This window comes from Cavia porcellus, unplaced genomic scaffold (assembly GCF_034190915.1).
Source record: "Cavia porcellus strain 051 isolate PalLab524CR breed Dunkin Hartley unplaced genomic scaffold, mCavPor4.1 scaffold_25, whole genome shotgun sequence".
NCBI lineage: Eukaryota > Metazoa > Chordata > Mammalia > Rodentia > Caviidae > Cavia > Cavia porcellus.
Window position 1 is genome coordinate 38,797,627 of NW_026947508.1, and position 25,345 is coordinate 38,822,971.

Sequence of the window (25,345 nt, forward strand, 5' to 3'; positions counted from 1 at the left end):
TTGTCTGCCAAACACTGTCACAGTCATGCTGCTGTGTGCTTACTGTAAAAGTAAAAATAGTTGATTTACAATATTTGTGTGTGTTTGGTTTTTTATGCTTTACATTGTATTTTGTGTCAAGTATATAAGGTTCATTTCTTTGAACTTAGCAATGCATGTAATTTACTAATGTTCTCCCAGAATAGGATTTGCTCACAAGTCAGGGACTTATTTTATAGAAAATCCTAAAAAAGCCACAAGAGTAAATTATAACTAATTGAGGAACACAGCAAGATTGTAAGATATAAAAGCAACATGCAAAAATAAATTGTATTTCTGCATATCTACTACTAATTAACAATGTGAAAATGAAATTAAGAAAGCAATTACATTCATAATAGTATTCAAACATCTTAGGGATAAATTTAGCAAAAGAAGTGTATGAGCTACACATTAAAAACCCTAAAACATTGTTAAAAGAAATTAAAAACCTAAATAAATAAATTATTCATCAACTGAAAACTCAGCAGCATTCCCTAAATTGATCTCCAGATTCAAGGAAATCCTCATCAGGATTCCATTGCCAATTTTTTAGAAATGAAAATACTGATCCAAAAATTTATATGGAAATGCAAAGGACCTATCATGGTCCAAACAGTCTTAAGAAAGGACAAACAGAGCTTAGTTTTCAATTTTACAACTTACAACAAAGCTACAATAATGAAGACAATGTAATATTGACAGGATAGATATGTGGGTCTATGGAATAGAAACAAGTTCATACATCTGTGGTGATTTAGTTTTCAACAAGGGTGCCATGGCCTTTCAGTGGTACCTTCAGCAAATAATGATGAGACAACTGGATATGCACATGCGAAAAAAAAAAAAAAAAGCATTTGGGTCCATACCTTAAACCATAGTTATGACTTGTATTTAGATGTCCCCTCAAGGCCTCAGGTGCTCATAGGTGGAGCTTTTGGGAGTTGGCTGGCTCATGAATGTGTGATGCAGGAATAGGTCTGTGATCCTGGGATTTATAAATGTGATAACGAAATTGGCTTAGCCTAGTTCTGGGTTTGGATAATAGAAGCCCCGTCCTGGCTGTGAGTGGCACCAATCAATAGCTTATAACCTGGATGGAATATAAAGGGAGAGAGAGAAGACAGGCTTGCTGCTGCTGCTGCATTTCCTCCTGTGTGCCTTGCCATGCTACCCTGCTTTGGAGCCAGCCAATTATGAACTGCAACCTATACAAACTGTGAACTGAAATAAACTTTTCCTTCTTTAATTTGTGTGTGTTGAGTATTTTGTCTCAGCAACAAGAAAAGTCACTAAGCAAACCATATACAAAGTTAATCACAGGCAAAAAGTCTTAAGAGCCAAAAATATAAAACACTGCAAATGTGTGATCTTAAATTAGGCAACATTTTCTTAGATGAGACATCAAGAGGCATAAAGAAGTAAAGTTTGAATACTATAAAAATTAAAACTATTTGCAGAACAGGGAATGCTATGAAGATAATAACAACCCCACAGAAAAAAATGAGAGAAAATATGTGTGACTCATATACCTGATAAGGCTCTGATACCTCCAAGCTGTAAAGAACTCCTAAAACTCAAAAATAAAAAGAGTTTTTTAAAGGGGGAGATTTGAATAAACATTTCTTCTGAGAAGAATCTTAAACTCTAAGCAAGAACTTAGACTCTCAAACAGGTGGCACAGTACCATGAAAAGCAATTTGGTAATTCCTTTAAAATAAAAAGTTATCAGACAACCCAGCAATTCCATTCTTAGCTATATACCTGAGATTAAAAACAAATGTTCATATGAGAGTGTACATAGATGTTCATAGCTGCATTTGTCATAATAACAAAAAAGTGGAACAAACCTGATGTTTACCAACTGATAAATGTACTGATAAAATGTATTATATGCATACAGTGGAATATTATTCAGTTATAAAAAGCAGTAGGATATATGTTAAGTACTGTAATATGGATATGTCTTAAAAGCATTATTCTAAGTGAAAGAACAGATACTTCAGGCTACATATTGTCTGTTTTCATTTATGTGCACTAGCCAGAACAGGCAAATTGAGAAAGACAGAAAGTAGACTACTTGGCATCAGGTGTCAGAAGATCTGGAATGAATGTTAACAAGTACAGAGGGTTTTTGTTTTGTTTTGATTTTTGAGGAGGAGGATGTCCTCCAGTTAGATAAGATGATGGTTATACAATGTTGTGAACATATTAAAAACAATAAAGCTTATGATTTAACCTGGTGGATTTTATGGTATTTGAATTATGAATTATAAATGTAAAAAAACCCATGATTAGAGAAAGGGTCAGAGTTGTGTGATGGACTAGGGAGTTATTCATATGGGCAATTATTTGAGGGAGTGGAGTAGATACTGTATAGCAGTAGTGGTGAACCTAAGGCACATTGCCATAGCAGGCTATTTGTGTCACTGAAAGCTCTAAGGTAAGCCATCACTGCTGTATAGTAATGCTGCCCAACAGAAATTTTTACAATGATGTAAATGTTCTGTATCTATACTGTCCATCTGAATGTTTTAAAATATTAAATATGTGTGTATAACAGCAAAAATTTGACCAAATTGTCAAGGCTCTTCTTTCTAGAGGGCCAAAAAACAGCGACTGGAATACTGGTACTAGGATAATTCCTTAATCTGGCCACACTTATATGTTATTACCTTTAAAATGGTAACAGTGGATTTTATTTTGTTTTAAAAGAGCCAAATAGTTACATGCAAGACAACCTGCTGCGCCTCTGGGGTTGAGAACGAGAGGTGGTTCTCAGTGCATCCTGTGTGCCTAGAGTATGTGCTTTTGAGGACAGATGACCAGGGAAATGGTACTTTTGGTGGCACTGTTACAGGGGTATATGAAGTCTTTCCTGAGCTTTGCCAAATGTAAATTATTTTCCCTTCCCCAAGAAAAAGACCCTCAAACTTACCAATTTTGATTTTAGACAGTTTGGAAGTAGCCTTCAAACAGTGTAGAGTTAAAGCTGTCTTTGTTGTTATTAAACAGAATGGCCACAGCGTCCAGGCATGATTGTGGAACATGAACATATAGCTGTAGGAAAGAGCTCCTCCCATTACCTCTCTCCAGCCCCAACACACCATCAAATAACTGCATGTAAGAAAAGGAACTGCTAGGGCTTGGGATTTAGCTCAGCGGCATAAGCATCTGCCTGGAAAGTGCGAGGTTGTGAGTTTGATCCCTGATACCATCATTAAAAAAAAAAAAAAAAGAAAGAAAAGGAACTTGTCTCAGAAATGGTTTCAAGCTCCTATCTGGCTTGTACTCGACCTACCCACCCCTGCCGTGTAGGGCTAGGCCAGTGGGAGGATGAAAGCTAATGAAATGAGATCTGTGTTTTTCTTGTCAGTGGTGTGGTGCATCAAAAAGCTGACTGGCGCAGCATTCACGAGAAGATATGTCAACTCCTGATTCCACTGCGCACTTCCATGCCCTTCTATAATTCAGAGGAAGAACGGCAGCATGGCCTGCAGCAGCTGCAGCAGCGGCAGGTAGGACCTATAGGCCTGGGGTGGGGTTAGCTCATGTGTGCAGTGTAACTACCTCAGATAAGGGCTGAGCTGTGTTGTGATCACTAAACTGTAACCTCAGTGGAGGCAGAGGCTTTGCTTTATGTCTTTTTGTCCTCAATCTCATTCATTCTGTTCGTTCCACGTATACTGAATACTCATTATTTTAGTTTGTTAGAACTCCTATAATAAGATACTGCAGACTGGGTGGCTCAAACCACAGAAACTTATTTTCTCATGTTTCTGAAGGATAGAAATCCATGATCAAGGTTCTGGCTTGTGTGGTTTCTTCTGAGCCCTCTCCTCTTGGCTTGCAGCTGGCTTCCTCTTTGCTGTGTCCCTTGTGTGGTTCTCTGTGAGCATGTATCCCTAAGTGACACCAACTTCCTCTTATAGAGACACTGGTCAGATGCAGTTAGGGCCCACCTTGTGGATTCATTTTAACTATATCACATTTTAAAGGCACCATCTCCAAATACAGCTACATCTGGAAGGACTGAGAGAGCTTCAGGACATCAATTTGGGGGAGAGCAAAATTCAGCCCATAGTGTCCACCTATGTCGAATGCTGTGATAAGAGCTTTGGCATATACTAGGAGAATATAACTAGTACATAACAGAGAAGACTTCATAAAAGTGACTCCCATTATTATAATATAAATAGCATAATAATTACTATAAAAATTAGCATTTTATGAGTCCTAAACTTTAAACACTGAATTTATCAATTTTGGTGTTATGATACTTTGATAGCAGCCTTAGAACAATATAAATTTATTTCTGATATTAGCTAAGGAGAATAATTCCAGAAGAAAAAATGAAATGTATCTCTCAAAATCAGCAAAAGGACAGAAAATTTTAGAACATCCTGAGGTATCTATAACTTTGCTAAACATAAATTTTATTGGAAATATAATTAAAATATATATTTATTCATCTAACAGCTTTATATTGTGCATTTATGATAGTTCAAGGACTTATTTCAAGAACTAAGTTCATGCCAAGGACTGAACTAGGATGAAAAGACACATGTTCCTGGATATTGAAGCCCTCAGAGACCTTTTTTATGTCATCTGTTTTGCAAGTTCACTCTGAACCTTCAATAGTCTGAATGGCTTATCTCCAGATAAGGATGTTGGCCTCATCTCCAAGTGTATCTATGCCCACCTTTACCTTTACATTTATATTGTTTCTGATGCTCTATTTCTTTCTACTACAGAAGCACTTGATTGAATTCTGCTACACGGTTGCCCAGAAATATCTTTTTGAAGGAAAACATGAAGATGCAGTCCCAGCAGCTTTGCATTCCCTCCGCTTCCGCATGGCCAGGCATGGCCTGAGTTCAGTAGAGCTTGTGCCTGCTTACCTGCTGTTGGCTGAGGCCAGCCTTGGTGAGTGGACCCGACTTACCCTAGAACCCTTAAGAAGTACTGTATTGGATCTTACCAATAACCAAAGCGTCTAAAAGCACCAAGGCACTTTTTATGTAAGAGCAGAGTTGTTGTGAAGTTTGACACAAGGTGGGGAAGGAGCTGTAACACTTCTGGTTACAACTGACAGAAATCTACTCAAGCTGGCCTGTGTAAAAGGAGATTTTTAGGATGCTGTAAGGGAGTTGAAGTTTCATGAGGCATTAGGATTGGGATACTGTAGGAAAGCATGGCTGGTGCTCTCAGTCTCTCTTGAGCCTTATTTCTTATCTCTGTTCCTTTCTGAGTATCTGTGATGTTTCTTCTCTCTGCAGGCCCAGATGAGGTCAGCGTGACATGCTTCAGAGATAAACTAACCCGCCACTATGGATGGGAGGGCAGTATTGACAGTGGGGAACACAGGCTTAGTAGACTCTCACATTGTGGCTACAACAAGGGGAGAAATGGAATTTTGATAGAATTTAACATTCTCGAACGCCAACAGTGTTTTAAGGAACTGAAATCCTACTTTGGGCATCTTAAGAACCATCATTTAAATTTTTTAAGTGTTGGAGCTATAATTCAGTGATGGAGTCCTTGACTAGTGTATATAATACCCTACATTCAATCCCTAGCACTGCAAAAAAAAAGTTTTTAAGTAAGACTGTTGGAAGTACAGTATACACCCCCTCTGCATCCCTGAGCCATCCAGAGTAAGTTGTTCACTTGATGCCATCTTTAGAATTCTTCAGTGTATATTTCCTATACACTGAAAGAAGTTCTTTTTCATGGGCGGAATACAACTTTGCCTGCTAAGAAGACTCCACTCAAGCTTTTCCAATTTTCCCAGTAACATCTTTGTAGAAAAAAAAGTTACAGAGTCAGAAAATGTTAGGAATGTTCAGGTTCAGAATTAGTTTTAATTTTGTTGCTATATATCGTTAGTCTTTATTCTGGAATAATTGACCAGTCTTTCCTGCCCTTTTATGACCTTATCACTTTTAAAGATCATGGGCCAATTATTTTATAAAGCATTGCTCAGTTTGGATTTGTCCGCTATTTCCTCATCATTGAACTTAGAGTATAAAGTTTTGGCAGTAATACGATAGAAGTGATGCTCTGTTCTTCTCATTCTGTCCTCTAAGTTGGCAAGTGTTTTCAACTTTTTCATTACAGATGATGTTTATTTTATTTTGTTTATACTGGTAATGAATGGCACCTGGAAAATATTAGATGAAAATTTTAGAAATAAATATTTTATATGTTTTAAATAACTTTTATTATGGTATATATACTTGTTTTATTTATGAGTAGCTATTATTGTTAATTTTTAACTGCAACTGAATTTATAAATTGAACTGTATTGTAAATATGTATATATGCACATTCGATATTGTCAGAGGTTGTAAACATTCATGGGAGTTGTTCTAAGTTATTTAATTTTGGATAGATAAGCAGAACATTAGGCCTGCAGAATATTAGGCTAATTTATATCAAATTATTCTATGGCTACTCCACTCTTTCTAAATCTTTCTAATCACATGACAGAGGGTAAATTACAATAATTTAGTCCTAAGATCTCAACTGGTTTTCTTTGCAGTTCTAGAATCAGGTAATACTTCATTCCATACAGTAGAACTGATTTATTTATATAGACTTGGGTTCCTATTTTATTCAGTGGATTATAATCTTTTACTATTAGTTTGATGTCCAAACTGTCCCTGTTTTGGCCAGTTGTGGCTCGTACTCAAGCTGGCTTCTGCTTCTCCTTGAAATATCCCCTTTATCCTTTGATCACTTGCCTGCTTTATGGAACATACCTTCAAGGAATCCTGATTTATTTCTATGGAAAAGGAAATTTTCAAGCCAAGTGCTGTACATTAGGCTTTATTCATTGTTACTGAGTGCTGCTCCCAGGCCTTCTCAGTGAACAGAGTTAAATAACGTGTATAAATACAATAATACATATCACACCTATCTTTATTACTATGTCCTGTAATATCAATAGATGTATGACTGTGAGTCTATACCAGTTGCTTCCAAATCCACTCCACCACCTCCCAAGGCTTCAATTAATTTTCTCCCATTTTATATTTATGGCTCCCTTCTCTGACAAGTAGAAAACAGGCTTCCCTTTTCATTAATATATTCACATACCTAATCCGTTTTCCAGCATAAACTAAGTCTCCATCTCAAACTCTGTTCCTTCACCCTTGCAGATGCTGAGCTCTGACTCCTCACTTGGGTTGGTCTTCTGTACATGTCTACTCCTCCTGCGTATGTTTGGGCTCTGACTCTCCATGCCAGGCTATTTACTATAGGAATGCTGTCTTACCCCACTTAGGTCTGATAATCCATTCTTGATTCTCTTCCTTTCAAACTTATGGTAAGAGCACTGGACAAGGAAATATAGCTAGGTTCTAGGTATCCCTGACACTGACCAACTGTGGGATTTTGGAAACTTCAACCCACCTGCTATTTCGACTACTGCTCATTCACTGGTCTCTCTGGCCTCTCTCCAACATGGCCTCTACACAAAAATGGGATTGATCACCCTCTCCAAGTGACATTTCTAAAGCAGTGTATCAGGTCCTGCTTGTTCCATCTCCAAGCAAATCCTCTTACCTAAATTCTATCACTTTATGTCTCTCAAATTCTCTCTCTGTCTCTCTGTCTCCTCTCTGTCTCTGTCTCTCTCTCCTCTCTCTATCTCTCTTTCTCTATCCTTCTCTCAATTTCTCAGAGACATGGTGATGTTCTTGGTTCTGGAAGACTCTTCTCCCTCTACTTTTCCCCACCTAATTAATTCCTAGTGACCCTGAGATCAGGTCACAAAGGTGATTATCTTCTTGTCCAGAAAACTTCTCTGATCCTCCAGACCAGGTTAGATGTCTTTTTTTTTTAAATGTCATCACTCCTAAACTTTCTTCTTTTTTCCTGAGTACCCACTTCATTAATAGTTTATATATTCACTGATGAGATTGCCTAAGTAATGTTTCTCTTCCTCACCATCCTATAAGCTCTGGGAGAACAGATTCTGTGCCTGTACTTTTCATCACAATGTTTTCACATGCAGTAGAGAAGTGACTCAAAAAATACTCTCAGTACCTGAACCCCTGGGTAGCACTATATAAGCATTTGTTGAGCCTGAATTCTGTTCACAGGATTGCTTTGAGGGCTAAATGACTTCATGCATTATAACATAAAAGTGCTCTGAAATCTGGAAAATTATCTAGAAATGAAAGGTTTTACTATGGTGCCAAGTTATTGGTTTAAAATCTTGCCAATGTTTCAAAGTTTATATAAAACACATTTCTTGTATACATACTTCTTTCCTATCGTAGAGATTCCTCCAGACTAGAGAGGAAAAATAACAGATATTTAATCTTTCCTCTTTCTCCTTTTTTCTTGTAAAATTTTGGAATTTTTGGTGTTTGCTTTTTGTTTATTTGTTTGTGGTGGGTATCCAGAATTGAACTCAGGACCTTGTGCTTGCCAGGCAAGCACTGTGCCACTGAGTTATATATCTGGCCCCAAACTCTGGAATTTTAATCAAAAAAAGATGCCATTTTCAGTAACACTTCAAGAAGACATGCTATTCATCATCCACTGCCATAGTCAAATTAGAGAGGCCAGGTTGAGAATTCCGCTCTTTATTTGCTGGTTGAGTAGTTCTAGTCACCAAGCTATTTCTGACCTCAAGGCTAGAAGTCTTTCTGCATCACACATGGCTGACTTCTAGGAAACTCTGGGGTGTGGGCTTGAATATCACTTTTTCAGACATTGGTTCCCAATGTCAAGAATAGGTCCCTCCCTGCTATTTCTTGGTCACTATTCTGTTCACTTCCTTCATAATACTTCCTGTTTACTTGTTGATTGTGAATCTACAACTTGACTTGTAGTCAAAGGTTGCATCTCAGTGTGTACTAAACAGCTAGTGCAGTGATGAAGATCCAATACCTTATATGATTGAATGAGTGAAATTTCTTTGAGTTATTCTTCTGATAATTATTTCATAGGGATGTTAGGTCACTTGAATCACAGGTGCAAATGAACCTGCATGGAGTGGGGCAAACAGTAGGATCCTCATAAGTGCTGTTTGTCTTTTCTTCCCCTGGGCACCTTACAGCTACAGGCTTCAACTCATTTGTTTCTACTGCATTCAATGTTCCTTAATGTTCAGCACTAAGTCCTGCAAAGTCTTCCCCCAGCATGTCTCTTAGACCTGCCACTAACCCAGTATAAACCTGTTGCCTCATCTTCCGAACAACTGCTGCTGGTCCTTAGGTGGCTTTTATGTATTATTAAGATCACCCTTCAGGAGAGCAATTACTTTCTTCAGCAACTCTGTCTCCACAACATCCACTTAGTCCCTCTGCCCTCCAGATGGGCACTCTATAGACGAGTTCTGCCTGAACTATCCATCACTGGGCACAATCTTACTTCTGACCAAGCACTAGTGAGCTATCAGCAGCCTGTTCTCTTACTTTGCTCTTTTCCTGTAGATCTGGTGCTTATTTAGGTGTTGGTGCAGCTTAGCTTTAAGGCATTCCTTCTGTTGCCAGCTAGTCGATGGTTCTTTTGCTCTATTCAGATAGAATTCTGACTTAGCAAAATGGAGCTCTGCTAGTGGCCCTGAGCTTTGGTTGCCAACAGCACTCTGTCTTTCTCATTTCAGCTCTGAGCCCTGATGCTACTGGCTGATGCTAATTCATGAGACACGTCATTGGTCAACACTGCCAGTTGCTGGTCTGTGCACTGCTGACTGTCACCAGCTGATGTCAGACACGTCAGTTGACTCTGCCAATTATTTTGCTTTTCTATTATTGATCTTCATTTGATGCTGATCTCTGGAGTTCTACAGGCCTCAGGATTTATAATGCTTTATTTTAAAGTGGCCACTCTGTCTACATGGATAAGAATCCCAAATAGATGTATAGGACCTCCCATGGTCACACTAAGAAGTAAATCATGAGCAGATTTACAGGACCACTCAAGTGATGGTTTATTTGGACAGGACCTATGCTGCAGCACAGAGAGTCCAGCATACCAGAGACAGCTGTCCTAACCCATGCCCAGAAGTGTGAGGGAATGCTGCAAGCCTGATTGGTCCAAACCTGAGCCTGCTGATTGGTCCAAACTAATCTGAACTCAAGGCTTCTGAGATATTGCAGGAAAACCAATATCAAACCAAATGGAAGACTCTTTGCACTGAGGAATCTAGAAGGCAGTGTTCATTATACTAGCAGGCCAGTGGAATCAAGTCCAAATCATTAGCAAAGAACCAGCTTTAAGTCCAGTTTAAATATAGTTTATAAGCAGCAAGGACAAGGCATTATATAATTGGTTACATGGATTGAATTAAGTCACATATCATCAGGAAAACTAACCTTAAATACATTTGCTTAAAAGGAGTAATTATCATAACACAGGAACATCCTAGGGACAAAGGGAGGAGGCTCAAACAGAGCAAGCAGAGTTTAAAAATGTCTGGGTTAGTATGCCCAAAAAATTGACTGGATTAGTATGCCCCAATCAAAGTCCTTAAAGTCAGTTAGAAACAATATAGCTTCTTAATTAAGGGAAAAATAAGCTGCGAATAGTCAAATTGATTGAGCTCATTACCAGAAAAGAAGCTGGACCTAGGCAGTCAAAGCTGACTGAATTCAGCAGGGTGTTGATGTGACAGGCAGCAGGAGCATAGGCAGAGACTACTATTTGATTTTAACTTGCTATAACATGTCTCTCAGTTTGTTATCGTACAACTGTGCCTTTACTAATTATATATTGTGCCCTTACACTGATTGATCCAAATTCAGTTTTGCTTAATTTAAATTTGACCTTGCTACTGTTAGAATGGACATCATCCGGGGAGGTGGGAGGTCTCCAGGATAACACAGATGTCACAGTGATAGTTTAGAGGGAACAGGAAGATACAGACTTTTTGACAGACAGTGGTTGTCTCAGTAAAAGTTTTTACCGAGACAGTGGTATGTCTCGGTAAAAATTGGTGGGGCCCAAACTGGACTCTTCAGGAGGGCTGGCTGTGCTAATCATAGCTTTGGAGACTTAGGCGAGGTTGGGGTGTTAATAACAAGCATAGATACTTCCCTGATTACTGTTATGTTAAGGGTGGTTTTCCCACCGTTTCACCAAAGAGCTGGAAGCATCTGGAATGGCCAAGGGCAAGGAGGTGCACCACAGCTGACAACTGAGGACAGCTCCTGTCAAGGTGGGCTGAGAACAGCAGGCAGTAACCTGAGAAGTGGTGGGAGGACAGAGGCAAGCTGTCCCAGTCCCTCCCAGGGAGGAAGTGCGGTGAAGGGGAGGGCCATGACAGCTCTTGGCCAAACCACACCCAACCTGGCCGTCACAGAAAAAAAGGGGAGAATCAGGTGCTGCTATCTGTCTTTGGCATTTCCTCCTTGAATGAGAATTTGATAGTGAAAAATGAAATTCACAGTATTTCTCAATGCCTTCTGCCATTTTTCCCTTAGCCAGTCTTAGCTAAGAGCCATTTCCTTCTTCACCCTTTGGAGGACTCTAAACTTCTTGTTTTATAGACAAAGCCCATATGCAAGGTGTGACTTGCCATGTTCACACGAGGCTAGCTCGCAGACTGAGGCCTCTTGCTTCTGCTCTAGAACTCTTCCCATTCTCATTTGCTCCCTGACCTTTAGTTGAGCAGGGTTACTTGCTTGTCTTCCTCTTCACCTCTCCTGCTCTAAGTCAGTGATATAAAGTGATAACTAGACTAAAAGAATGCTTACATAAAATGTTAGTCCACCTTCTATCACCTTAACAACTTCCTGTGATAACTGACTTATGAAGAGAAAAGGTTATTTTGGCTCAGTGTTGTGTGGTTTCAGCCTGTGATGAGGTGTATCAATTACTTTTAGGCTTCTGATGATGATGGATGGGACCAGGGGTGAGGGGCTCATCTTTGTGAGAGCGGGTGGCCTAGAAAAACCTTTTACATCATTATATTAATATAAAAATAAAGATAACTTTCTTTTCTCTTACCTTCTACCTCACTTAGTGCCTGTGTGTTGACCATTCTGGCCCCTCAGTGTCTCTCTCATTTCTACACAATCTCCATTCACTGATTTGGCTGAGACTCTTTTCTGTGCTTGGCTGAATTATTTCAAGAACTCCTAGCGAGTCTTCTACCTTTCTCTCTTCTGTTCTTTCCCCACATTGGTCCCAGAGACTTCTCTAAATCTAAATACAATTTGCTCCCCCTTCCTGAAGATCCACTCATTTTGCCTACATGCATCAAGTTCCTTGGCATGACTTACTAAGCCCTCCATGATCTTTCCTTCATCTACACTTTTTTTTTTTTTGTCTTTTTGAGACAGGGTCTCGCTATGCAGTTGAGGCTGTCCTTGAGCTCTCTTTGTAGCCCAGACTGGTCTCAAACTCGCAACGATACTCCCATTAGGCCTCCTGAGTGCTAGGATTACAGACATGAACCACCGTGTCCAGGTACCATTTTAGTCTCATTTGTTTCCATTTTGTCCTTAATGCTCTGCACCATCCTTACCAACCTGTTGTTTTCACATGTAGCACACTGTTTTGTATCTCCATATACCAGTTACCTCTTCCAGGGCTCTCACTCTCCTCTTATCTAACTGGAAAGCTGTATTCTTCTTTACAGCCAAGTGTGGACTCAGCTGACCATGCCTCTTCCCACTCCATTGCCTCTCTACAACCCCTTTCATGGGATTAAACGTTTTCTATCCACTGCCACTTCCAAACCTCATGTTGCTATCCTCGTATTTATACTCCATAATGATGATATATTTGATATGTTTTCATTTTGCACATGCCTTCCCCCAACTTATCTATGAGTTTTTCTAGGGTAATGGCTTTGATTCATCTTTGAATCCTTATCACTGTGTGCCAGATATTAAATGTGCATGTATATGTTCATAAATTGATATATAATTCACATATCATACGATTTACCCTTTTAAAGTAATTCCTGCTGAGCTGGGCCTGGGGGCCCACGCCTGTAATCCCAGCACTTGGGAGGCTGAGGCAGGAGGATTGTTTCAGTTTGAGACCAGTGTAGGCTACAAAGTGAGCTCAAGGCCAGCCTCAACTGCATAGAGAGATCCTGTCTCAAAAAGACAAAAAAAAAAAAAAAAAAAAAAGCACTCCTGTGGTCTTAGTGTATTCGCAAGGTTGTACAGCCAGCACCACTATCTAAACCCTTATTAGATAAAGATAAATAAAACATCTTATTAACCCTTAAAAAAAACCATGTAACTATTGACAGTTACTTCCAGTCAGTCATTTCCACCTCTTCTTGGGCTCCTAGCCACCACGAATCTACTTTCTATTTCTGTAAATTTGCCCATTTTGAGCATTTCATATAAATGGAATCATGTACATGTTGGGTTGGTGTCTGGCTTCTGTCATTTAGTATAGAATGTTTTCAAGGTTTCATCCATGTTATAGCACTTAAACTCCTCATCATTTTTGTGACTGTATAATGTTCCAGTCATGGGTGTGGACATAGGACATAGACATTTAAGTTGGGTCTATTTGGCTATTATGAATAGGCTGCTATGAACATTCATGTACAAGTTTTTGGGTGTTGATAAATATTTCAGTCAAAGAATAGATTATTGAATGGATGATGACTCCTGTTTTATCATGTGATCTTTGGTCCAAATATGAATTATTACTTTCTTTATTGCTTTTGGAAAGGTCTGGGCCGGATCGTTCAAGCTGAAGAATATCTCTCACAAGCCCAGTGGACAGTCCTGAAGTCAAATAACTGTAGTAATGCCACCTATTCCTTACTGCATCGGAATCTGGGCCTTCTCTACATGGCTAAAGAAAACTATGAGGAAGCCCGTTATCATCTGGCCAATGATGTAAGCAAGTTAAGCTATAAAACACGGGCCGCTTAGTTGTTTTGTTTTTTAAATGAACATTTCCCTAAAATGTCCTGTTGGTAACTGATCATTTGGTTGAGTATCAGCAAGAGCACCAATCTAGTATCCTGCCTTCCGTTCCCTGGTTATGCACCCTTGGCTAGGCCTGGCTGCTCTGAAGCTAAGAAGAGACAACTTCAGACTGGTTCAGGGAAGGGCTTTGCTTTTAGTCCCAGCTCTGTCATTTCACCAGGTACATAGTTTGGGGCCAATTATTTAACCTCTTTCAAAGACAAAAATCATATATTTAAAAAATAGACCTCTCGGACACATTGGGTCATTGCAGAGATTAATAATAGAATAGTACACGTATACTACTTTGGCCACTTTTAAAAATAACATTGCTATCTACTTCAGAGTGTGGTTATTAAATTTAAATGAGCTAGATCTATAAGAAAGCACTTACAAACTCTAAAACTCTATACAAATGTTAGATAAGAGGTTGGGAATAATAACTGAGCTATTGTTTCAAAATTATGAGGTTCCTCTTAGATTTTGGATAGGTCTGGCCAGATCGTTCAAGCTGAAGAATATCTCTCATAAAGCCCAGTGGACAGTCCTTTTCTCTCTGAAAAATATTGCCAGAGAGAAACCTGGTTAGGTTGGGTCGGATTGCAAACTCCACAGATGTTAGCCGTTTCTTTAGCCTCTCCCCTGGCCTCTCCTGGGCAGCACTCCATCTGCTTGGCTCCCACTGCGTTCAGGGCTGCCCATAAATTCATCGTCATACTTACTCCCCCACCTCAACCCCCAAATTCGCTCTCTCTTCTCCTCTCTGACATGGGAGGCTGAACGTCATGGGATCTGTTGCGTTCTGGCTTTGTAAGGCTACAGACAGTAACAATTTCTTGCTGTTGGCTGTCCCTAGCATGTCACACACTCTTACAGGTTCTTTAACCCTTCCATATCTCAAATAATGTTTCCACTAAATTATCTTCAGGTAATACTTTTGAGGATACCACCTGCTTCTTCCTGGCCCTTGAGCAGTCCAAGTGCTCCTTTGTGTTTCTTCTCTGTCTTTCAAACTGCATCCTCCAGTTAAGCGGAGTCCCGAGCTATCTGGGCCACACAGTTGGGAGTTAGCTCAAGCGCAGGTTCCCCAGCCTCGCTTATTTTTTTTTAAACACAAAACTTTATTGATATAGCCCATAAAATTCATTTTAAGTGTACAATTCAATGAATTTTAGCACTTTTACAGAGCTGTGCCGTCATAAGTACAATCAAGTTTTGGGACATTTCTATCACTTCAAAGAGTCTCTCATTTCCTTTTGTAGTCATTTCATATCCCCACCCTAGTCCCAGGCAATCACTTTCTGTCTCTGTAGATTTATCTTCTTTAGATGCTGCATATAAACAGAGTCATACGTAGAACTGAAGTCTGACTTTTCTTTTTTTGGTGCTGGGGATCAAACTCACAACCTTGTGTTTGCCAGGCAGGTGCTTATGCTGCTAAGCTAAATCCCTGGCTCAGGAAGCCTGTCTTCTTTTACCTTGCCTCATTAGTTGCATGTATCAATAACTCATTTCTTTTAGTGCTAAATGGTAGTCCATATTCTGGATTAGACACTAATTGGTGATCCACTAATTGGTTAGGTGCTGGACATTTTAATTATTTCTACTTTTTGGCTCTTATGAATTATATTGCACAAAAATTTGTGTATGTATCTTAGTGTGGATGCACATCTTTATTCCTCTTCAGTATGAGAAGAGGACTTGCTGGGTCCTCTATGTTTTGAGACATAGTAACTCTATGTTTAACATTTTGAGGAGCTACGGAACTACTTCCATGGAAGCCAGATCATTTTACATTCCTAACTGCAAAGTATAAGGATTTCATTTTCTCCTCATTCTCACCAATACTTTTTATTTTCTGTCTTCTCTTGATCCATTCTGTTCAGTATGAAGTGATATCTCATTCTGGTTTTATTTTTCATTTCTCTAATGACTGTTAGCATTAAGTATTTTTTTCATGTGCTTATTATTCATGTATGTATTCTCTAGAAAAATGTCTACTCAGGTCCTTAGCTCATTTTTACATTGAGCTGTTGTAAAAATGTCTTTCTGTGTACATATTCTGAATATATACGATTTGCAAAGGGAACTCAAGCACTCTTCTTTCTCTTGGAATAGATTTATTTTGCCAGTTGTGCATTTGGAACAGAGGATATCAGGACCTCTGGAGGCTACTTCCACCTGGCTAATATCTTCTATAACCTTAAAAAATTGGACCTGGCAGATACATTGTACACTAAGGTGAGCTGGGGAATGTGAGAACTGAGCCTTAACATTTGGGTCTGATATTTTATAACCAGTGTCAGATCATTTATAAGAAACATACCAGCCAGGCGTGGTGGTATACGCTTATAATCCCAGCACTGAGTCAGGCCATTGCTGTACGTTTGAGCCCATCCTGAGCAACTTATCAAGACTCTATCTCAAAAAATAAAAAAGAGCTGGGTTCAATTCCCAGTACTGAAGGAAAAAATAAGAAAATCAGGAAAAGAAAACAAGAAAGAAACAAAAAAAACAAGGCTTAGAGAAATAAAGTGACTTTCCCAAGGTTACATAGTCTGACATAAGATATACACGCTTTACTTTCTTCCTATTTTTCTACTGCCAAAATAACTTGATCTTTAGCATCCATCAGATGCTTCCCTCTCTGTCACACCCATGGAGGGAAGCTAATGGGGCCTATTGAAGTGTGTGACGGAAGAAAAGAGCTTTTCAAAAGCAATTTATTGGAGCAAGGTCCTGTCAAGGGATCAAAGAACATGACAATAATAATTATAAAATTCTATCTTTACGTGTAAAACATTAAACCTGTTTCCATATGCTAAAATATACTGTCTGCATTCACACCACCTCACTTAGCCAGCAACCATTTCTGTCTCTGAGACAAGTTGTCATGGTATGACCATTGGTTCATATTTTAGGCACATTTCTTAGAAAGACACTGAAAAGCAATGAGCTTTGGTGTCTGTCAGATCTAAGTTTAGATCCAGGTTGTACTTCTAGACAGCTCTTTCCAGAAGTCAAGTGTGATCATAACTTCTCTAAGCCTCTGTAACGCATTGGATGTTGCGTTTAGTAAAATATGTGCCCCACAAGTGTTTTAGGCTCCACCCCCAGATGACCCTGCCGTGTGTCCTTGACACTCACTTTGGCAAGGTCTGTTTGGGCTTCCAAGGCTCTCTCTGTCCCCAGACACAATAAGAGAGGGGGCTTCAGACTCAGGAAAGCTGGCCCCCGGAGTTGAGGTCTCACCTGGCAGATCCAACAGCTGAGGTCAGGATTGTTTGTCTGATTGCCATCTCCTTTCCCAATAGGTATCAGAGATCTGGCATAAATATTTGAACGATCACTATCAAGTCCTCTCAGAGGCTCGCATCCAACAAATAGATTTACTAGGGAAACGATTTGTGAATGACACTGGATTGGGTAAGTGGCAATTCTGTCTACCACAGCAGTATTTATCCTATCTAATACATAGGACTTGCCCCTGATTGGGAGAATAGCTGTTTCCATCATGGGACACATTACTGCCACCTTCCTTATTTTACTAGTGAGGAAAACTGAGAGATGAGGGTCAGAAGTTTTACCAGTGTTGGGAATAATTCAGATCCCTGTCATGACACATAGCACTCAGAGAACAAGTAAGGGGCAGATCTGGAGGAAAAAACCCAACAAGTGCGCGTGTGGCTTCTTCAGAATACCTGTGTCTTGTGTGTTATTCCTCCAGGGCAAAGAAGAAGGCACACTGCTGGTTTGTTCTGATAACGTATCCTCTTCCTTGACAGAACAATGAGGTTCTCAGTAGAAAAACAAAATTTGGTTTATCGGTACCCCCAGCTCAGCAGAGGGCTGAGGGCTGAGTAGTACTAGAAGGCACCCTGCCCTCTGAGACAAGAAAAAGTCAGGCGATCTCCTTTCCACTCAAAAGAAAGGTAACCATGTAGCTGGTGGCACAGAACATGCACACTATAATGAAAGAACATTACCACAACTACAATTATACATTACCACACTGCAATTATAAGATAAGTCCCAGAACAAAATGAATAGAGTACTTTGGGGGAAAGATTTTTGAGTGAAAGTTCAAAAAAATTAATAAATCTATTGAGTTTTTTTCCTCATAAAAGTGGTTCACAGTACAACAGAAAGCTTGGAAATCATAAAAGTCTCCAGCTTTAATGTCATGGTGTCTGCCTTTTTTTGCTACCATTAAGATTATTACTTAAAGATGTGCTTTTAAGTACTTGATCCATAATAACTGCTCAATAAATAATAACTAATGTGTGACCAAACACCACTGGGGAAAATAGTAAATAGTCTCATGTGAGGGAGCAGAAAGACTATTGCTTAAGCATCTTCAGACTTGGGGAGACAAATTAACTCCTGCAGCTGCCAGAAGTGCCCCTGGCTCCCTCCTCTCAGCTATAGAGCAGAAGTGGCACTCAAGGAACTGGACCCAAGGAATCCAGCTATGACAAATCGCCCCACATTTAGGAGTCCCAGAGATTTAGGACACAGAATCTAAGAGACAGAGAGAGACCAGGAGAGAGAGAGAGAGAGAGAGAGAGAGAGAGAGAGAGAGAGAGATATGAAACTTAGGACTTTGGGACTTGCAGAAGAGCATTTTAAGGTCGCTGTGATCGTGAAGAGCTAGGCAGAGCTGGAGAACTGCCCCACTCTGTCCTGTCCCTGCTCGCCCAGTGGAGGCAGTCCTCCTCCCAGCCAGCAGCATGCTGGGATTTGTGCTGTTTCTATCAGAGCTCCCTGAAGGAGGCTTCAGAGGACCAGGCGCCCTGCAGCTGATCGCTTATGATGAAGGTGGGCTCAGCTGCCCACACCCTGTATCTCTTTTCTCCTCTTCTAATTCAGATGAAGCCCAGGAAGCAGAAGCTATTCAGATCCTGACTTCCATCCTGAACTTTCGAGAATCTACTTCTGACAAAGCTCCTCAAAAGACTGTCTTTGTTCTGAAAACTCTGGTCATGCTTTACTACCAGATGATGAATGCTTCAAAGGTAAATTTCCCTAGAAAAGAAGTATATTGAAAACAGAATGAGGAATCTGCCTAGTGTGTGGATTCAGCTGTGTTTGCCAGATCCCACCAGTTTTTGGGCTGAGAGCCCTCCCTCTACAAAAGTCCAGATGCTCATGACAGGTCTCATCTGTTGAGTCCAGCCTATGTGATGGAACCTGGATTGCCTTTGTCCCTCAAGGGAAACTTCCCAAGCTCCCATAGATGAACTGAATTTGGGGTGATGCCAAAAAACCTGCAGAGCCATGGGCTTGGAAATCCTGAAGAGTGACGTGGCCACTCCCACTACACTCGATTACCCAGGTCTCTATGAGTGCAGAGGTTTGAGGAGGACTGAATTGTTGTGAACCAGCTAAAAAGGGAAGAGGTTTAGGGTTATGATTATTATACATCAATGTAATTGATAATAATATCAATTATGTAATTATCATATTCAATATGATAGTTCTCATAACAACTTTTTGAGGTTGGTATTATGCCTACTTTACAGAAGTAAAGGAAGCTGAAGCACAGAGACAGTTGGATATTTGTCCAGTGTCTTATATATAGTAATGGAATATCTCAGGTTTATTAACTTATCAGTTGACCAATTTGCTCCTTTATTCATATATTTATTGAGTGTCTTCCATTTGCAAGGCACTATTGTATGGACTAAGGATACTATGGTGAGAAACCAGAGGAGTTCCCTTTCTCCAAGGAATTTAGGATTTTGAGAGAGGGAAATCCAGAGTAAACAAGAAGACATATAAATGTATAATATATTTTCAGATAGTGAAAAATATAATAAAGAAAAATAAAGCAGACTGGGAAGCGGGGGGAAGGTGTTTGGAAGGGACCTTTCTTGTGTGGGTAACTTGGAAAATTTTAAGATTCTCTTCCTCTTGAACTCCTTTCTTTTCTTCAGCAGGCATTTACTAACAGCCTACTGTACATCATGGCCTGGAGGAGCTCCCAGTGTGGGGTTATAATGGAGTGGGGCAGAGCAGTCCTGGGCACTGTGGGAACACAGAAGAGGTGCACTGAGCCTGCCTGGAATAGAGGCAGCAGTAGTCAGGGAATAGGAAATTCTTTTCACCACATTTTCCAGCTTACATTGAAGAAGTCCCTTTTCTATGGTATAAGGCATAATTTTGGGGAAGCCACTTCCCCATGGCATTTTCAGAATGTTAGGTCTTTAGATGAAAGGGACATATCAGCATATCAAGATTGGCATCTGGAGAGCTGCCTGCAGGCCTTCTACTCAGCTCTCTCTTTAGTGTGGCTTTCCTGTCTAAAATTACAAAACCTCAGTGCCACCCTCAAAGCTTCCAGTTCTACCTTTTTGCTTTATTTATTTTTTACTACCTTTTACTATTTAAAATACTATTATGCTTTACTATATTTCTCCCTTATCATATTATGAATTCTAAGAAAATAATTTCGGCCTATAGTCACGGTACCTGGAACATACTAACTAGTTGATAAATATTTATTAGAAAGAAGGAAGGAGGATATAATTCCAGCTACTTAAGAGGCCAAGCAGGAGGACTGAAAAAATGAGGTCAACCTGGTCAATTAGCAAGACAGAGTCTCAAATGAATAAATAAAAAGATATCTCAGTTACTTGTTGCTGAGACAAAAATATCTGACAACCAAAGTTAGAGGAAAAATTTATTTAGTTCAGTTTGTGCAGGTTTCAATTCATAGTTGGCTGACTGCAAGGCAGGGTAGCATGGCAGAGAGGCGTCACAGAGGAGAAACAGTTCATGAAAGGTAGAAGGCAGCAAAAGCAGCAAGTGACAATAGCAGCCCTATTTCTGTCCCTTATATTCTAACCATGCTACACATGGCAGGGTTAATCCTAGCATTGCACTGTGAATCAATCCTAGCATCACTTCCTAGATCCCAGCATCACATACTCTAGGTCGAGCCATTTCTGAAAGGCCCCACTTGTGAGCACATGAGACTTTGAGGAGACATCCAGATACAAGCCATAACAAAAGGGGAAAAAAGGCAAAGGGAATAGAAATTTCCAAGTTGCCTTGAGGGACCTCTATCTAAGTCAAAAACTCTGGGATGGTAATTTATACCCCAGCATGGTCATTTATCTGTGGCAATGCACTAGTTACTTTCCTTTCACTGAGATAAAATACCCAACACTTGCAATTTAGAGGATGAGATATTTATTGGGCTGATGGTTTCAAAATTTTCATTCCATTGTTATCTGGATCCAAGGCAGATACAGCATGGGGAAGGCAATGAGAAAGGAATCTTGCTTACCTCATGGCAGCCAGGAAGAGGAGAAGGGAGGAGCTGAAATATATACTCTCTTCTCAATCACCCTCTCAGTGACGCACCTCTTCCAGTCAGGCCCCACCTTCCAACAGCATACTCAACTATAAACTCATCAGATTAATCCACTGATGAGTACAGCACCCCCATGATCCAATAATCTTTCAAAAGCTCCATTTCTGAACAGGAGACTTTTGCAGAACTTTTAGATCCAAACCATCATAGGGATCTATCACCTCTGTGCCTCCCTGTGTTGGTCCATAAGGGCTCTAACTAAAATCCTATGAAGATTTCACTTTGCTAAGAAAGTATACTTGTTTATACTTAGTTTTTCAAGTCATGTGAATTTTCCCACCTAGTACATGTGTGTCCAGCCACAAGGACCCAGTATGTGTTCACAGGATTATGAACAAGAGCTCAGTGGCTGATATGAGAAGGTAGTGAGTTCTCACCCATGTTTTTGGAAATAACCACAGGTAGAGCTTCCCAGTGTTATACTTCCTTATAATAATGTCCCTTTGTCATTGCAAATCTATTTCAGGCACAGGAATATGCCACAAGAGTCCTCACACTAATCAAAGATCAACAGCTCGATGCAGAAGAGCAACACAATATTCAAGAGTTATTCAGTCTTATCTCAGCTGAAGAAGATTGTCCCATCTCCTAGTGACTCTGTGTCAGGGACTATTGAACACCTAGCACCTTTCAGCTTAAGTTGCATGCTCTTGCCTTGGGACTGTGCACATAGCTGTGATTCTATCAGCATATGTGAAGGAATATAGAGCTTAAGGTGTGGAAATCAGTAAAACTTTTTTTTATCATGACCTTATGTTTGATTTATCATAACTTTGTATGGTCTTGAGTAACACGTAGTCAGATTAATCATATGGGGTTTGTAACTAAATTGTAAATAATTTGTCATATTTCCTAGTGGTCTCTTAGTGATGCATATTTAATGAACCTGTACCAAGTGAGAAGATAAGAAATAAAACTGTATTTGAGAAATTTCTCTATTCTTCTGAAATTAAGTTAATATTAACCTGAGGTAGAGTGTGCTAAAATATCCAGTATAGTTCATAGAGCAATCAGTAAGAAAATAACTCCTTAAAGTAGTTTAAAAATAACAAGAGGATCAACATTGTACACCAGAACACACCCGCTAAAAACTAGGCAGTAAAAGAGAAATAGAGGAACCAAAAGTTTATGAAACATAAAAAAGAAACAGAAAAATGCAAACATAAACCAGACATAAAGTCTTCATATGTCAAGAGAGTCCCAGGAAGCACTGGCTGAGACAGTGTTATAGGTTGGTGTCTTTCTTAACTCAGACAATGGTGTGAATCAGACACAAGCTGTCTGTACTGTCTTGGGGACAGGCATTCTGCAATGATCCCTGTGATGCACAGGATAGACTGCAGCCCTTTGTGAGCTTGATTTCCCCATAGCTTCATTCATTATTGTAAAATGAGCAAGATGTTAGCCATACCTCTATCAGCTTGTCATATCTTGATGATACTAGACATTTAATACATAAATTTTTTTTCCTCTTAGCTTCTTTCCAGACTTATCAAGGAGCACTTTGCTTCCTGGGTAGACCTGCACACAAGATATACAGTTCAAGACTCTTTAGATAGCTTTATGTTTTCACTGTAAATAATTCACTCAGATACATATAATAATAGATCAGGTGAGTCGCTCTGTCCCTTCAGGTAAAATCAGCTGGAACCACTATTCCATACCTTTGGTCATTTTTGCCTTCTCCAAGATGGCTATGAAGTTGCAGGGGCTTACTTGTCTGCTAGCTGTCTCTTCATCCAGTTTTCAGCTTCAATCTAATTCTCACTCTCCAATCTGCATCATATAGCTGTTCCTCCTTACCTTTATGACACAGCTCCTTCTTGTTTTTTTAACTTTCTAATCCCAAATATGAGTCAGCTCTTTCAAAAAGACTCTTGTTGAATATTGGAAAAAGGATCAACAATTTTACAATGAATGATTTAAAAGAAAATATTAAAGCTTTCTCATTTTAAAAACGTTCTTCAAAGTTCATGTCATTAAAAGTTGTCTCCTTTATGATATTCATTGGTCCTTGCTGTCTTCCTTATATATTCTCTGTTCTCTCCAATTCTGAATTCTTGTCCATTAATCTTTTTGTACTATTTTTATAAAATTATTATTTAAATTATTCAAGTTTATTGTCTGTTGACTTTCTTCTTGATCATGAGCCATTATTTTATGCCTTTTCACATGTCTGATAATTTAATTTTAGGATTTCTTCTTTTCTAACTCTTGCATTTTAAGGCTATAAATTTTCCTCAAAGCACTGCTTTGGCTGATTCTACCTATTTTGAAATGCAATTTTAAGTATTTTAAATTTTTTTTGACTTGTGGTAATTTAGAAGTATGTCTTAGTAAGATATCACTGTGACAAACCACCTGAGATAATCAACTTATAAAGAGGAAAGATTTATTTGGGTTCATTTATTTTGGCTGATGCCTTTTGGAGATTTCAGTCCATGATCACTTGGCTCCATTGTTTTGGGGCCTGTGGTGAGCAAAACATGATGGAGAGCATGCAGTAGAACGAAGCTGGTCACCTCATGGCAGCAGCAAACACAAAGGAGGAAGGGAGGAAAGGGCTAGGATCCCAGTGTTCTCTTCAAGGACACACACCAGGGAACTGACTTCCTTCCACTGGATCCCAGCTCCTAAAGATTCTACCACCCCTCAGTAGCACCTTAGGCTGGAAACTGAGCCTTTAACATATCAGCCTTTGAAGGACATTTACGATCCAAACCACAACAGTATGATTTCTTATTTTCTAACAGACAGTAATTTTGTTTGGCATTAATTCTCAGCTTAGTTTCTATAAGGCTCTTGAACATGCTGTTTACAATTTTGAGTTTTAGAAATTGGTTGAGATTAGATCACATAACAGGATATTGCCCATATTTGTAAATGTTCTGTGTTTACTAGAAAAGAATGGATTTCGTGGAGCAGTGTCTTATATGGGCCCATTAAATCAAATTCATTTATGTTTTAACATTTTGCATATCTTTGCTGAATTGGCTTATTCTGAAAGAGATATGTAAAAATCTATTTATCTTTGTAGTTGTGACAATTTTTACTTCATATGATTTAAAACTTTATTGTTAGGCATATGCACACTTACTATTATACTTTCCTGGAGAATGCTTGGTATTATGAAATGATTTTTTATGTCTAATAATACCTTTGACATTAGAGTCTATGTTAGTGTTGCAATAGCTATGCACATTTCCTTTGGGGATGGATGATTTCTTATCAATTAGGCATCATAACTATTGCCTTCATAATTTACTTCTGCTTCAAAGGAGAGATTTAGAGCTATAATTCATAATATTTCCTTCCTTTTTTGAGTCTGGATTTTCTGCTAATGAGGGCCAACTCTCAAGATTTGGAAGCTGCATAAATAGCAATCATTAATCTTCCTGAGAATTTTCACTGTTATTTTCTTAAAAGCAGATTTTCTATGAAAGCTGCTTGCTGATCTTTGCTCCCTGATCTTTATCACCCGGCTATTTCAAAGATGGTATAAGCTTCTAATTCCCTTTATTAAATAGATATCTATTCAAAATGCCTAAAGAAGCTTCTACTTTTCTGATTAATTCAACTGAAATAGTTGATATTTTTTCTTCCAACTTCTTGTTTTCAATCTCTATCCTTGCCCTTTAGAGGCATCTCTTGTAAAAAAATAGCATAATTAGGGTTTTTACATCTGTTTTTCTTAAAGAATTGTTTGATCCATTTATAGTTTGTCTGCATGCTAAATTATTTGGGTTTAAATCTATGATCTTATTTTATGTGTTCTATTTGTCCTGCATGTTCTTACTGTGTCTCTGTCTCTCAGTCTCTGTCTCTGTCTCTTTTTCTCTCCCTGGATTGTTTACATATTTTATCTCATCCAATTTTCTCCCAACTTGTGTCAATTCATTAGTTATATCCTGTGTTTTGGTTATTTTAGTGTTACCTCAAAAATTTAAGAATTCATTTATTCCTAACTTACTAAAGCTATTTTTAAAAACCTTAGTTTCACAAAATACAACCTTTAAAACCTTGTTACATTTGCCTCCTTCCAAGTTCT

At 39.1% G+C, this 25,345-nt stretch overlaps 1 protein-coding gene across 3 annotated transcripts in view; it reads left to right on the forward strand.

Moving 5' to 3' along the window:
• Positions 1 to 22,227, forward strand: part of Zmynd12 (zinc finger MYND-type containing 12) — a 183,740-nt gene extending 161,513 nt beyond the window's left edge. For all 3 annotated transcript variants that reach the window (XM_063236368.1, XM_063236361.1, XM_063236362.1), the window contains 7 exons: positions 3,395 to 3,536; positions 4,773 to 4,944; positions 13,678 to 13,847; positions 16,038 to 16,160; positions 17,234 to 17,345; positions 18,789 to 18,934; positions 21,764 to 22,227. In XM_063236368.1, coding sequence (XP_063092438.1) covers positions 3,474 to 3,536; positions 4,773 to 4,944; positions 13,678 to 13,847; positions 16,038 to 16,160; positions 17,234 to 17,345; positions 18,789 to 18,934; positions 21,764 to 21,889 — 912 coding nt within the window. In that variant the 5' untranslated portion in view covers positions 3,395 to 3,473 and the 3' untranslated portion in view covers positions 21,890 to 22,227. The remainder of the gene's footprint in view (positions 1 to 3,394; positions 3,537 to 4,772; positions 4,945 to 13,677; positions 13,848 to 16,037; positions 16,161 to 17,233; positions 17,346 to 18,788; positions 18,935 to 21,763) is intronic.
• The last annotated feature ends 3,118 nt before the right edge of the window (positions 22,228 to 25,345 follow it).